Source organism: Panicum virgatum, chromosome 1K, assembly GCF_016808335.1.
Source record: "Panicum virgatum strain AP13 chromosome 1K, P.virgatum_v5, whole genome shotgun sequence".
In the NCBI taxonomy this organism is placed as follows: Eukaryota; Viridiplantae; Streptophyta; class Magnoliopsida; order Poales; family Poaceae; genus Panicum; species Panicum virgatum.
In genome coordinates this window covers 46,543,386-46,559,616 of record NC_053136.1, presented here as the reverse complement: position 1 = coordinate 46,559,616, position 16,231 = coordinate 46,543,386, and the positions used below count along the sequence as shown (strand labels likewise).

Sequence of the window (16,231 nt, the reverse complement as noted above, 5' to 3'; positions counted from 1 at the left end):
ACCCCGCGGCGAGCGAGCCACAGCCATCCGTCCGTCGCCCGGCATCCGGATGTGCGCCGCGCACGTCACGGCGCACACGCGGCGGCGTTTACGGGCAGGTCGCCGGCGCCCGGCGTAGTAGCCGCCGCTCGCGTTCCTCGCCGCGCACCGCACGCATCGTCTTTCCGGCGCCACGGAAACGGCAACGCCGCCCGACGCGCCGCGCCTTGCCTTTCGGGGCGCATACGTGCCGGCCTGCCGGCGCATGGCGGATGCGTCTGCCGGGTGGGCTCGCCGGCCACGCGCGAGATCTAAAGAACGGCCGCGAGGAGGTCTCTCGGGGGTGGGTTCGAACAGGACGTGACGTGACCACCGGTCGCACGCACCCCCGGCGAGCGCTGGTAAAGGTCAGTGGCGGTGGCGCGGCACATGGAGGCGATCGATGGCGGGGTGACAGGTAGCGCGGGGGCAACCGAAAGCGCCTGTACCCGCGGCGGAGTGCGCTGCTCGTGTGGCTCCAGGGACGGACAAGTGTCCCTCTTTTCTGGGGCGGATCTGTTCCGTGGTGCCGTGATGACGGCGGCCAAGGTGTTGCGGGACGTACGATTCAGATCTTTGCTCGTGGAGTGTAGCTGACAAAACTATTTGTTGGAGATCGATGCCATTTGGGTCCGTTATTAGGAGAGCAAGGCAATGGATCTAGCAGTGGGAGCTAGCGGCAGCAAGGGCAAGCAAGCAGATTTAACAGTTCGACGCTTAAGTTTGTGTAAAACGGTTCGAGATGTAAGTTTGATTCTTCAGCAGTCATTTTTTCCAACTAAACTAGCAAGGTGACCCGCGCGGGTAGCTAGTTTTTTTTATACAAACATTTTTATGATTTATTTTAAAATAAATGGATGCGAATAGTTTATTAGTTTTAATATTGGAACAGATCAAGGTGACCATCTGTGCATTTTCTTTATCGTCATATTCTAAGACATATCTTTTTAGTATATAAATAATTCATAAGAAAAGGCTTATAAAGACATCTTTTTTTAGCATTTACTGACAACAGCATATATAAATATTTGTACATTACTGATAGGAATGTAATTATTTTTAGATTGTTGGTTAGCATTGTATATTTTTGTTTGCGAGTTCTTTTTAACATGGTAAATTATTCGTATATTTTTAGTAAAAATATCTTGATGAGTGGTTCAATGTATACCCCCAAAACTAATAATTAGAATTTAATTTTGAGTTGTAATCAAAATATAAATGAGTTGCGGATGCATCCTCTATAGTTCGTATCTCATCCAAATTTTCTTTCCTTTTGTCTTGAAAGGTATGTATTTTATCTTTTTACTGAATTCGGTTAAGAATTCAACCTTGTAAATCTATGACAGCGTGATGATGATGAACACCTTCTGATATCTGCTTCGTAGATTCTCAGCAAAGTGTTGAATTCACAAAGCTAGCGGACACATATCATGGTGGGCGGTATGATGGCCGATCACATATTCGTGCAAGAGCTCGCCATCGTGCTCTTACACAGATTCAGCTCAACCTACTATGGCTTGACCTCTTAGCTCGGCTCAATGCCCTTGGAGAGGTTCAAAATAGAAATCATCTTGAGACATTGAGCTAATTGCTATTGATCGGCCCTATGAGTGTTTCGTTGTAAGTGACATGTATAGTCGTCGAAATAGCTTTTTTTTTCTACTCAATTTCCACCGCTGATCCAATCCTGTGTGGTTGTCAGTCGTCTGACGTGAGTTACTCTACTTCATGTATCAGTATCATCGCCGACATCGTCGATCAGAATTCTTGAAGCCAATGTCTATAGAGAATCGCCGACATCGTCGATCAGAGTTCTTGAAGCCAATGTCTATAGAGAATCTGATCTTAGCCTTTTTTTCTTAATTCATGTCAAGTAGACATTCTAAAACTTTTTTGTTTGCGGCAGCACATATCTTTTCAATCTTAATGAATCTATACCTATTTCTAAAGCACATAACATTTCCAACAATTTTTTTTGTTTGGTCCATCTTGTTTTATTGACAGGTGGGTCTTAGTCCATCTCGTATGTGAGTCGGACCAGCCCTCCGTCCATGACTCGATTATGTAGATCTCTACAAATTAACACATAGACAACTATACATATTTGATACTTATACCAACTTTGTCTGTAGCATGCACGGGCATATTTGCCTAGTTAGTATTTATTTCTCCTTTAATTGATACTTAGATTAGTTTGACAAATTTTCCTTGTCATATTGGATACAAACCAATATTTGATCTATATACTCTTTGATCTACATACAAATTTTTTTAGCTATTTATTAACTATATATTTGATATACTCTTTGAATTATTTTTTATCGACCTGAGTATTAATAGATTTTATGTCATTCAGTTTCATATCTAGAAGCAAAACAACACGCACCGGCACTCCCCCTGATCATGCTAGTATTTTCTGAAACCGAGTTTTTAGGCAACAGATGCAAGGATCGTCCCTTGAAAAACATGTGTTATATGGGGCTCTACTCTGCTGCTTTCTTTTGCCTTAAACCGAGGATTGAATTGTTTATTTATAGAATGAATCTACAGTTTTCTTTAAATGTTTCTTTTTTTTCATATTTAGAGTCTAGATCGATACAATTTAAACCCATAGAGATTGATGGTGTAGAATTTTCTCTTTCTTCACCAATTGCTGTAGTGATTTATTGGTCAGTTTAGATTTTGTTATTCCAAATTGAGTTATCTAAGGACAGAATTGTTTATTTATAGAAGGAATCTATAGTTTTCTTTGCTTGTTTCTTTTTTTTCATCTATAGAGTCTAGATCGATACAATTTAAACCCATAGAGATCGATGGTGTAGAATTTTCTCTTTCCTCGCCAATTGCTGTAGTGATTTATAGGTCAATTTAGATTTTATTATTCCAAATTGAGTTATCTACTAACTGCATTTGCGCTGGGCTCTCTATTTAGCTATTTGCTTTCCTATTCACGTAGAAATAAACTATTAATTTCCTTAATTTTCTAATTTATGTGTATTTATTAGTAGCAGGTGGTATGGACTCTTGATGTTATTCTAGATTGTTAGATCTTCATAAAAATCCAACTGTGCCAATTCTCCTATTTTTAGATTAACGTGATAATTTCTAGATTCCTTCGATTAATGTGGTGTCTTATTTTAACACTGTTGGCCGAGTTAATTTTCAATTGGTCCCGTGAATCCATCTTGCTGGATGTCATCGTGACCTTCTATGTGTAGATATTAGTCCACCGATCAATCTCGCTGTTGTCTTGCTTTGATCCCATATTTTGCTTCTATCTAGCTTTTTATATTGCTTTGATCCCTCCTCTTCATAGGTTATAATCACGCTATTTTTTTTCCTTTTGTCCTGGTAGACATACTGATCCTCTTGAAAGCCACGTTAAGTACGACTGAACTGTGTTTTCTTTTATCGGTTAGGGAATCGTATTTCTTTTATTACATCTAAAACCTATTTTTTAACATCTATTTATATATATTTATTAGCAGTAGTTGGCATGGACTCTTTGAGTTATTCTAGACCGTTAGATCTTCATAAAATCCAACGGTGTAAATTCTTTTCTTTTTTAGATTAACGTGGGAATTTTTAGACTCTCTCGGCGAACGTGGTGGCTTCTTCTAACACTCAAATATTTATATAATAGGTTCTTCAGCAGCTTCAATTGCTCAAAATTGATGATAGGGACGATTCTGAAAAAAATAGCCACTTTGAGCCCTACCATGATATGATAGAAGTGGGACAATAGGGAAGGCGGAAGTATGTGAACCAAATACGCCTTTGTGTGGCCTGTGTGTGGTTTATGGTTTATGCCATCATGGGGTTTACATGGGGATGATAAGTGAAGAGATTTTATGGTTTGATGGATATCTAAGACTGTAGATATTATTGTAAACATTTTTAAAAAATCAGGAATTTGGAAAAGATTAGAAGTCACCTCACCCGGAGCCTCTCACTAGTTATAGATGTTTGGCTAAAAGAAGTACTGAAAGAGAGCATTACGAGTTCCAGTTTAAGCCCTGCAACGGCGAAGGGCTATTGAAACCCAAAAGGATCCCCTGCTTTCAGATTCAACCACCACACAAACCATTCTCCACTCACCTGCTGTCTGTGACCTCCGTTTCCTTTCTCCTCTTTTTTTAAAGACCAAAAGTCACGGATCAACAGCGGCCGGCGCTCTATAAAAAGCGCAGCCAAACCAACCCCTTCCAACACACTTCTCACGCTGCCTGCCCAGAGCCTCCGCATCGGCCAACGCCAGCAGACCTCAGCTCGCGACTCGCGCCGTCTCCGCTAGTGCAAAGCTGCCATGGCGAGGCTACTCGTCGAAGCGCCGCCGGCCGGCTCGGGCGCGCCGGAGCCGGCGGACTCCCTCAACTCGGACATGATCCTCATCCTCGCCGGGCTGCTCTGCGCGCTCGTCTGCGTCCTCGGCCTCGGCCTCGTCGCCCGGTGCGCGTGCTCGCGGCGCTGGGCCGCGGCGGCCCGGGCGCCGCCGGGCGCGGCCGCCGCGAACAAGGGCGTCAAGAAGGAGGTGCTGCGCTCGCTGCCGACGGTCACGTACGTCCCCGACGGCGGCAAGGCGGCGGGGGAAGGGGCGGACGAGTGCGCCATCTGCCTCGCCGAGTTCGAGGACGGCCAGGCCATGCGCGTGCTGCCGCAGTGCGGCCACGCGTTCCACGCCGCCTGCGTCGACACGTGGCTGCGCGGGCACTCCTCCTGCCCGTCCTGCCGGCGCGTGCTCGCCGCCGAGCTGCCGGCCGGCGAGCGGTGCCGCCGCTGCGGCGCGCGCCCCGGCCTCGGCATCAGCGCGCTCTGGAAGGCGCCCTGCAGCGCCGAGGGGACGACGTTCTTGGCCTAGTGCCGTGCGCACTCAGCACAGGAATTGGACCCAGGGCGCAAGCTCATTGGTGAATGGTGAACTTCCTTTTTTAGCCTCGTAGGTTCCATTCCTTTGTAGGAGTGAGTAGTGATTAGCTGGGCCCTGGCAATGGGGAGGACAAAGCATCAAGATGTGTGTGCCTACCTGATTGATGGATAAACATTGTCCTTGTAAATTATCTGTACATATGTGCAATGATATAAGGCTTGAATCTAGTAGTTTCTGTTGGCAGTGTCTGAATTAAAAGATCATAAGTTGGACTGAACAGGATGTGAATTGGAGTCTCGATTAACTGTTGATTCCGCTGTGCATCAGGAATGCTCGATTGAATTCCATTTACTAGGCCTGTGTTCAAGAGAGTCAGCAAATCCGAAAATTGAATCCGTATTGCAAGATTATAAAGCACTGGTCATCACTAAGATACTCGAATGATTTCATTATTTTTGCGAGTTTTCCCCCTTTATTCTAGCAGCAGTTGTCTGCAAGAAAATACAGTGTGCCATCTCATGATTTCTAAGGAAGCATACATATGGATATGATCGCTTGATCAGAAGACTAAAGGCAAAACATCGTTTGTTTCTCTTTTGAGAGGAAAAGCATCGGTTTTCACAATGAGCACTGATAAACAACAGTACTTAGAATCTCCCCTGCAGAGAGTGGTAGGGCAAATGAGGGTGTGTTTAGTTGGTGAAAAGTTTGAATTTTGGTACCGTAGCACATTTCGTTGTTACTTGACAAATAATATCTAATCATAGACTAATTAAACTTAAAAGATTCATCTCGTGATTATCAGTTATACTCTCCATATAGGAAATATGTGACGTTTAAGACAGCGACACAGTCTTCAAAGCATAATTTTGACTGTTTATTTTTATAAAAATATTTGTTGAAAAGTGATATATGTATATTTTTATGAAAGTGTTTCTTAAGACAAATCTATTCATATAATTTTTACTTTTTAAAACTCAATAATTTAAAAGTTATTCATGATTTATATTTCCAATGTTTGACTCAAATCTTGTCCAAAACGTCATCTAAATTCTATATGGAGGGAGTAGTTATTTTTTTAACTATATTTAATGCTTTATGCATGTGTCAAAAAATTTAATGTGACAGGTACTGTAGAATTTTTTTAAAAAAATAAATAGGGCCTGAGAGCCGGATGCCGAATCCTGGGAAATCTCTATCCGATCACGACCTCTCCTCTCGCCTCTCGTCCGGGTCCAAAGGAGTGAGTTAACCACGCTCGCAGCCTCTCTTCCACGAGACCACGACCACGAGCCCGTGAGCCACCATCCAAATTGAAGTGGCTCAGCCACCTAAGCAAATGCACCATTCAAACCGTAATGCTCACATGTCACTACTAGTTTATCAGCGCTGGAAGAAGAAAGTGTGCAGCAAGCAAACAAAAAAGGACTACAGAAACACTGAGACACTCCTTCCTGCTAGCTTCCAGTGGCCAGTGGCAGTGTTAGATCACTTGGGGTCAACCAATACCTTGGCATCTGTGTGTACGCTGGCAAGTCAAATCAGCGAGTTTGTTTAATCCAAAAGATAACGTATTTTGTGGTTTTTCATTTGCACTTTCACTCCCATCCGTCCATGGATGACGGTGCACTGACTGTTAGTGGGGTTGGGTAGGCTGATGCTGCTGAGGCGGCTGGATGGAGGCATGGAGCCCAATCGCTCGCGAGAAGGCCAAGCTCACTCTTTTGCCATGGCACCGTGCCAGCCAACCATGGGCACGATGAGAGTTCATATATATAAAAGTCCCCATCTGTCGATGATGCGTCTCGGAAAATTCTAGAGCCCATCTGGCGGCGTTTTTAAAACGCGAGATCTTCTTGAAGCTTCATTGGGCGCGCTCCGGCGTCGCCGGATGCTTCCTCGTGGACGGGGAAAGCGCGCGTGCCCTGGTGACGAAGCCGGCGGCGGTGGTGGAAAGGGCGCCGGCCGCCATGGATGGGTCGGAGACGAAGCTTCACCGGAGGAGGGAGGCGGCGCACATGGGTCGCGTGCTTGGACCTTGGAGCTCCAAGTGTTGCCGCGCGCATTAGCTCGAGTCAGCCCTCGACCGCCCGGCTCAGCTGAGTGGCCATGGAGGATTTTGACCCGCGCACTGAGGGTTTTGTTAACCATATCTCTCCTCCCTCCGCCGCGGAGATGGAGCAACAAATGGCGTGTGGCATTATTGAGGGCAACGGCAGGTGTTTGTATCGTTGGTTGCGCTGCCGCGCTGGCGGCGGCTCGGACCCGTGGGCAAGTCGCCGGGAGTGACCGGCTAGTTGCTCGAGCCACCGCTAGCCCGCGGCGCTATGGCATGTGGCGCACTCGCCAGATTTTTTTTATTTTTTATTTTTTAATAATATTTTAAATTTAACCCGTATTGGTTTTTATTTGCAGGAAGTAACCCGTTTGGTCGCGCCACCTGCCCCGGCTCGACAGATAGCCTTTGTCGCGCCAGTGCATGTGGCGCGACAAGGTGGCCACGCTGGCGGGCCGAGCCAACGCGGCGCCAGGGGGGCGATGACGTGGACAAGCCTGTCGCGCCGCATGCACTAGCGCGACAAGACTGTCGCGCCATGCGAGCTAGCGTGACAAGGCCAATGTCCTGGGCCCGTGGCAGCTCCTTCTCCCCCACCCTCCTTTTCTTTCTCTCCTCCTCCCCGACCAGAGCTGCAGCCAGGGCGACGCCGCCGGCCGCCGCCTCCCCAGATCCCCCCCCCCCAATCCGGATTTTTTGGGGGGGGGAGTGGGGGGAATCGTTCCCCACCCTTCTCCGAAGGTATTGCCCATAATATCTCATCGTTTAACCGTGTGCATTAGTAGTTATTGATGATTTCTTGTGATTAGGGTTAGGTTCTTGATATGAGAAATGATGGTGTTGTTGATAGTTTTCTCATGATTAGGGCTTTAGATGATACGTAGATGGTACTCTGCTATCGATTTGTGCGTGAGGTAGTACGTGCATGCATCGATTAATATGATTTCTAGGATTGAATAGTGGGATATTAATATGAGTTACATGTAATTTTATTTCATAGTTTTACGAATGTATATATTATATTTTGAATGCAGGTATATTGTGCTTAATTAGTATATACTTTGTTTCCATAAATATTTTGTTTATTTCACATGGCAATGAAATTTATGTATCTACAGTACAGATGGCAATGAGCGATGCCCGGTACAAGCTGCTTGGTGGTGGACAGTACCCATCCGAGTGTGATGAGGATGCCCCAGTCCCTCCTGCCCTTCCAGTTCTATTCTGTCGTTGTGAGCCGGGCAATCAGCTGGCAATAGTGAAGCAATCTAGGCATCCCAAGACGGCCGGTAGAGCATTCTACATATGCAAGTGGAATGATTCATTGAATCCTTGCCGCTGCTTTTTTTCAGTGAATCGATGGTCCGGATAAGTTCGACCCTAGAATCCGGTTGTTCCCTTGTTATCGGTCTGAGTCGTGGGCGTATAATGAATTTAGACGATGGGTCCCTCCCCCACCAAATCCACCACCTATGACAGAAGAAGAGAAGCAAGAAGTTGCTATATATCATGTGAATAATCCTTCCAAATGTCATTGCGGTGTTCGTGCCAAACTTCATAGGCATAATATTGGTGTCCCTCCAAAGTTCACTTCCTTTTTTAAATGCTCGCTAAAGACTAAAGTAAGTGTCATGTAACGTAGCATTGATTTTTTAATTTTGCTGTAATTATGTGGCTAATGTTATGTGTCATGCATGATGGATGGCCGGCATGTGACTTCAATGAGTATATTTATGGTCCTAGATCTCATTGGCCCACAGAAGAGGAAGTGCGCGATTTTGAGAGTGGAAATAAGCCATGGCCATGTACAACTACTTCTAGTCTTCAATACAAGTGTGGTATTCTGCCAACAAAAGGCATAGTTCCTTCTGAGTTTGGCTACGGATATTACTGTGGCAATAGCTACGGAGAGTATTGGGTTCGTATATTAACCACAAAGTTGGAACTCCTTATGATTTTGTGATTATGCTAGTACTTGATATATTAACATTTCTGAACATTTGGCTCTCAATAATTCTCTCAATAATTTTTCAGGAGGGAAGGACATGTGATTGGAAGTGGTTTGAAGGCAGGTATGAGCTAATGTTGCAATTGGGCAGAACAAAAGAGTCTTGGAAATCTAGAGACACTTTAAATGGAAAACTAAAGATAAGGAAGAATTACCAAGTTACTTTGCCCCTTGAGTCATTTCTGTCAGGGCATGTACTCCAAGACCTACGGCGTGAGTATGGAAAGAAGGCAGCAGAAAAGGCAACTCTTGAGGATTGCATTGTTTATTGGAGAAGGAACCGAAGCAAGTACCCATGGTCCCTCACTGATAGGGAGCTTTTGGCAAATTATGAGAAGAAGAAGGAGGAGGAGGAGATGAAGAGGCAGAGGTTAAGGGAGGAAAGAGCGAAGAAAGGTTTTACTGTTGATCCGCAAGCTAAATACCCAAAGGGTTCATGAGAAGAATGTTTTTAGAAATTGGAGACTAACAAGAGGATGGAAGAAATAAAAAAGATGGAGGAGTTAGCTCAGGAGGCTCAAATGGAGGCAATGCAGGCCCTAGTTGCCGATCTGCCACACAAGGTGCCCAACATTGAGAAGGATGTGCCATCCGCGAGCACGGAGGTTTTGGGTGTTAGAGCTACTCAAATGGAGGCAATGAAGGCACTTGTAGGAGGCTTACCTGCCCAGGATCACCAATCTGACAGGAAAGAAAAAGCAGTTGACATCCCTAATTGGGTGGGCAATGAAGATGATGATTGGGGTGAGGATGAGTTGCTTGCAGACTGCGACTCAGATTAGGATGTATCCTATTCGTTCTATGTTATTTGTTTAATGGACTTTGTATGAGTTTCAGACTGTAATTTCGCGTACAAGACTTATGTGTTAAGCGACTTTAGTTAAGTATCTCGTTTGTGTAATGGACTATGTTGTTTGTGTAATGGACTTTGTATGGTTGTTAAATTGGGACTATATTTTATTTCGTTCGTGATGCAATGCAGGATGATCTCGAATGTGTGAACTACAACTTTTAAATTTAATATTGCATAGTAGATAGATACATATATCATAATTGAGGATTACAACTTAGATGGATACATAATTTAGGATTGCATCGAAAAGTACATGACACCTTCAATATTTCAATATTGAGAGAGATTACTAGAACGATACATGATGTTCCAACAGCGAATATAGAATAGTAGATGCGCTCGGTGCCAACTAGAGAATTAGAACAATACATGACATGTACAAGATTGTTGCATTGCAAATAGAGATGCATCTCCTCTAACCATAATAGTTCCGCTGTCCCGAAACTGTCGGTGGCATGAAGCGTCGCGTCAAGTTTTTGGCACGCTCCTGGCGCAGCTCTTTTCCAGTTGGGTGATGCGCTCGGCCATCGTTGACTTCTCCGCCTCAATGTTGTTGAGGCGATGTTCATGTTCTTGATTCTCATGTAAAAGTTGGTTGATTTGATCATGCTTCATATTGATCTCTATATCCTCTTGCTGGTTCAGTACGTGCAGGTGACATATGTATTCTTGCACATGAACTTCCATAGGGCCATCAATCCAATAAGTAAACCCACAATCACTAGTCTACATTCAATTAAAATGAGTAAGATGTTAACATGTCATGATAAATTTGCGTATACGAACTGATAATGACAGGTGAAATATATGAAAACCTCATAGTAAAGGCAACAGAAGAACCTTCTTCCGGCATCACCAAAATGCTCGTAGACCTGTACAACAGCATCGTCTCCATGGTGGCATGGTGACCAAAACTCTAGTGGAAGGGCATTGTGCGCACCGTAGAATGCTCTGGTTCTTTCTTCTAAGTTTTGGTGCGGAGGAGGCAGATCGATGGGTCCTTGAACCCACGACATGGTTCATATGAGATTACACACACTCGATGGCTCGCTACACTGCATGGAGTCCCTATATATAGTGCACCAAGGACATGGTGCACCTCGGATCCGGTGAAATCATTTCGATTGCAACCTCAAGGCCTGTGTAAAGGGTGACGCGCGTGAACAGAGAAGTGTCCTGACTGAAACGTGAAGTCACTGGAAAGTCAGGGCATCGTAGAGTCTAGACACTGAAAAGTCTAGGCATTGTAGAGTCCAATCACTGAAAAGCCTAGTTACTGAAGAGTGTACTGACTGAAACGTGAATTCACTGAAAAGTCTAGGCATCGTATAGTCCAGTCACTGAAAAGCCTAGTTACTGAGAAGTGTAATGACTCAAACGTGGAGTCACTGAAAAGTCTAGACATTGTAGAGTCCAATCACTGAAAAGTCTAGTTACTGAAAAGTGTACTCACATGTTTCTGAATCTCTTTTCTAATTGGTGAGAGTTCTTCTATGGATGCACTGACAAGAGGAGAGCAGAAATTTGAGCAAACCTAGTATCTGCTCATCTGGTGCAAGTTTAGGTAAGTCCTAAAGATATTTCTGTGACACACTTGTTTGTAATTGCCATGCACACTGGAGCTGGTTTTATAATATTTACTTATTTACTAAAGAAACAATCATTATCGCTAACACATTCCCTTATTGCAAACTCCTGTCGTGCCGATCTCGGTGGCGCGACAGGAGGCTCTGTCGCGCCTACGAGGTGAGAGAACATGCCATACTGGGCCAACAGGTACGCTGGCGCGACGGCCCAGGCCTATCGCGCCAACACCAGTGGCGCGACAGGATTGGGCCGTCGCGCCAGCGTGCCCGTTGGCCCAGAATGGCCTGGTTTCCGGAGTTGTTGGCGTGACAGAGCGTATTGTCGCGCCAATGCTGGTGGCGCGACAAGAGACTCGATCGCGCTAATAGCTCCACAAAACAGGCCAGCCTAGGCCAACAGGCACGCTGGCGCGACGGCCCAGGATTGTCGCGCCAGCTCCAGTGGCGCGACAGGAGTAGGTTACCAGTTGTCCAGGTGGCCCGTCCAGTCGCGCCAACTCCAGTGGCGCGTCGGTGTGCCCCAGTCGCGCCAATTACGGTGGCGCGACAGAGTCAATTCCCAGATCAGCCAGGTTTTGCTTGTCCAGGCAGCCATATACTCTTGCATTGTAACTGTGTGTCGACAGGGAGCGCTAGTGGTAGCAAGTTAACGGCAAATTTAAAATTATGGAGACAAATACTAAATATCATAGGAAGTTATGCATCGACTTCCACACTTGGACAAGCATCACCTCGCATTAATTCTGAAAGTCACATAGTGTCTGCCACACAATCCAATGTCCTAATAGGTTTGATAAGAACACCGCAGTCCAAATAACTAAGGTTACTTAAGTAGGTACATGCACAATAGCTCTAGGCACAAATAGTGGTGTTCACACTTCTAGTTCAACTACGGCGGCGGCGCTGCTCGACTGGGCTGAAAGGTTCCTTGTGGCGCTGTGGCCTTCCGGGTTCTGTTGGGAGCACGTTCCCGCTACCAATGTCTGTGTGGTCACGAGCGCGTCGTAGTCGACGAGGTGGGGTGATGTGGTCGTAGCGACTCCAGGTACCTGCGACATGCATGAGGTTAAATATTTCGGTTTTCATAATAAGGATCTAGTACTATTACATCAAGTAATGGAATTCCACATGTCTACCTGGCTTGATTCGCCTTGAGTCTGTGTGGCTGGTGGAGCATCGAAAATCTGTGACATCCTGAGAACCTCAAAGGTTGGGTCCTCATCTTCTGAGTTGCCTTGCGCATCAGACTCTTCGCTTCCTTGTGGTGATTGGGCAGCTTTACCCCTTGACTGGGCACGTGATACTGTCCTCAAAGCGGAATGCGAAGGAGTTCTAGCGGTGTCCTGACCGTAGTGAATCGGTGTCCTGGTGCTCGAAGCGGTGCCACGTGCACTTGAAGCTCCCGCACCAAGGGCCTGTGGAGCGAAGGCCTCATCAGGGCGAGCCATGCAATTGAGCTTGGCGGCCATCCACTTGCAACTCCGCCGGACCCTCTGTAGTATAGACGAACATGTAACACCCAAAAGCATTTAATAATATAGGGGCAGTTGTGAAGAATATCTTATAGAATATTTTGAAACTGTACTGACCTCGGCAAATGCCCTGAGATGGCCCCCTCCATTCTGTCCTTGGCTTGCATGTGCCATTGCCACACCAACCTCGTTAGCAAGACGTCCAAGCTGTTGTGCCTGAAAGAAATTAGTTTCAAAACAAATTAGCTTCGTTCTAGCTTTAAGTGACTTGTCAGTGATGGTCGATTACCAAGTAATTCTGCAAAGGGCCTCTCTCCGGCTGAACTCCCTCACGAGTGATGTCATCATACTCATTGACGATGTCGTCGTCATCGTCGGTGTCAGCACGATCTTCTATAGGCTCATTGGATTGTGGAGGCTTGACTGAAACTCTTGCCACAGAATGGAACCAACGTAGATATTCCTTGTAATAGTTGGGCCTATGAGCGGCATCTGATTCCAAAGCCATTCTTTGCCTTTGCTCCCACTGCACAAGTGGCAACGCGTGTTTGACACGCCAATCATTTTCATTGTAATGTTTCTTCCTGTCGATACTGCAACAACAATTTAAAGTCACTTAAGTTTGTCGGTACGAATGACACATTTTCAATGAAAGATGAACTGAAACAAAGGTAATGTACCCGTGCAAAGTTTGGGATGTTGAAATAGCCTCCGGTGGAATGTCTTGCAGTCTTGAGAATTGTCTCTTCACCCGGTGCGGCAAGTGCATCTCGACGACAAAGAAGAATATCAAAGGGATGCACGACCTCCACAATTCTTCATCTCGTGTGCACAAGTAACTCAAGCCCAAGTTATCCAGCTCATCTCTATCGTACGTGCCCAAACACCCCAAAGGCATCCCTGCTTGCAAAGCACATCGTAGCGTAGGCTCTTGTCCGAATGAACCACATTAAATGGTCGATGGTGACGCACTGCATAGTCAGCCAAGAAAAACTGCAACTCTGGAAGGGAATTGAACTTCATGCCCTTGCGAATCTCCAGACTGTCACTATCAATTACACACTCATTTTCAAAAATAGTTGAGTCACAAATGGCTCTATCGATCCTGCTAAGGTCCTTAGCATTTGATACCGCAGGGACTTCAACGTGGGCTAACTTTAGCATGCGCAACTCCTCGGCGGTATAACTAAATCATTGATCATCATTATTAACAGTCGTACTATTATCGCCATAAATTAACAGGGTTAATTAATGTGCCATGAGTAAGTTGGGCTTAATGAAGAGATTGAAGAAGGCTTACGAATCGGCTCCTGCGTGAGCATTTGGGCCCTATGGGCCGTGTATTATTAGATTTAGTTCATATTAAGTTAGAGTTAGAGTCCGATATGGACACATTAGTTTAGATTGTTTCCCAAGTCTCCGGACTATAAATATGTACTCTATGCTATTCGTAAGAAGAAGAACGTCATCACGTTTTGCAACAACAACTCTCGGCGCACCGCCACCCCTAATTCTAGGGTTTCATCCAAGTAAGCGTCATGCTGCCCTGATCGCTTCTTGCAATCAGGGCAGCATTGCTCTTGCCTTTACCTTGGTATTACTTGTACTGAAGCATTTTTTATGGCGAGTAATGCTAGTTATCCTGATGTTCGTAGCATGGCTTTTTAGTAGATCTATTGTGCTTTTGTTGCTTATCATCTGCGAATATCATGTTATCTCTGTGCAAGTCACGTTTCAATCTTATGCTAATTCTTGTTGCATAGAATTAGTTGCACGGAGACAACACCCTGCTTCTTTACCATCTGGTAGATCTAATCTGTTACGGTTTGTTCTTATACTTAAGAATCGGTGTAATATCTGCTAGGTTAGGCCCTGCAAACGGATTGGATGTTCCGGTGATGTAATAGATGCTTTATTTTAGCTTTAATAGGGATTGTTCCGGGAATCGGCTCTTGCTAGTTCTTAGGCCTCTGTTTTTTTGTTATGGTTTAGTTATCTGTTATGTTCGCTAGGCCTAGTTACGTGTAGGATGTTCCGATCTAGCAGTGAAGCTTTTACCGTCGTGGATTAGATTAGCTAGATTTAATTGAAGCAGCTTTACAGTTATTTGCTTTATTCACTAATATCCGGATAGATGCAGATCCAATCTGACACCGGGACTCGATCGGCTCTTTAAAAGCCGATGCAAGAGTCGTCCTGGGGAGCCGACCACGGCTCGGACTTATGTTTCCATGTGTTTGTGTATGCAGGCAAATCGTTGCAAGCACGTTCGCACCTTCCTGATCGGGTATAGGTCAGGTGGCACGCCTTACATTCTCCGGAATCCTCGGCATGTGCCAGATTGCGGGCTGTTGTCCGAGGAAGCAGTGCCTGCCAGTGCCCCGGCGACCTCCCGGCTCTTCGTGTTGCCTGTCGCTGCTCGCCGGTGGGTTTTGACCGACAACACATTTTGGCACGCCCAGTGGGACCTTCGTCAACAACAACGCCCGCTGCAGAGATGGCTGGACCTCAAGACCAAGCTCCTGTTCCGCCGGTCACCAAACCTGTCACGTATGAAGAGCTGACTTTAGAACACAAGCAAAAATACAATGAGGTCAAAGCTCAGTTCGAAGCCGATCTCATCGGTTCTTTTGAGAGGACTCGCAACCATGGCATCAGGTGGAAGGGGTTCTCACCACAGGGCGCTCTCGACAACGTTGATCTGTCCGTGCCGTCAGAGGAGCAAACCAGGGCCCTACGCCAGGAGATGAACTATATGGTGGCTCATACGCTCCATCGGCACTCAGAGAGCCTGGTGAACGAGCTTGAGCGCGTGGCACATCGCGTTGTCTAGGAGGTGATCAAGAACTAGTGCTCCCCATCGGGACTAGTCCTGGGGAGCCACAGGGGAGAAGCTGCATTGCAATCTAGGCCGCTAGTATCGTACTCGCTCGTGGCAGCAGGACAGCAGAGCTCACCGATCTACGTCGTATACAAGATCGGCGGTGACCCTGGAGAAGGCCAGTTCCTGAACGAGCCGCCTAAGCAGATCCCGCATGGCTACACGTGCGTGTACATACCTGACAACATCAGTGCAATGCGCGCGGGACAGCTGGTGGGTACTGGAGCCTCAGGAGCGGACGCGGAGAAACAGGCATGGCTGGCAAAGTACGCTACCGGGCCGAGTGCTGAACCCTCGGCCCCAGGAGTTCTGAGTGTGGAGCAGGTCAGTGCAATACTGAGGGACCAGTTTGGCATCCTGCCCAAGAGAAAGGCGATCGGCTATTCCAAGCCGTATCCAAGTGACTACAATTTGATCCCGTTGCCACCCAAGTATCGGCTTCCGGAGTTCACCAAATTCAGCGGAGCAGAAGGAGCCAGCTCCATTGAAC

At 46.1% G+C, this 16,231-nt stretch overlaps 1 protein-coding gene across 1 annotated transcript; it reads left to right on the top strand.

Moving 5' to 3' along the window:
- Positions 1-4,215: 4,215 nt before the first annotated feature.
- LOC120712838 (RING-H2 finger protein ATL80-like) lies at positions 4,216-5,162 on the top strand. The gene has a single exon (XM_039998738.1). The coding sequence runs from the start codon at positions 4,325-4,327 to the stop codon at positions 4,874-4,876; it is 552 nt and encodes a 183-aa protein (XP_039854672.1). The 5' UTR covers positions 4,216-4,324; the 3' UTR covers positions 4,877-5,162.
- Positions 5,163-16,231: the final 11,069 nt, after the last annotated feature.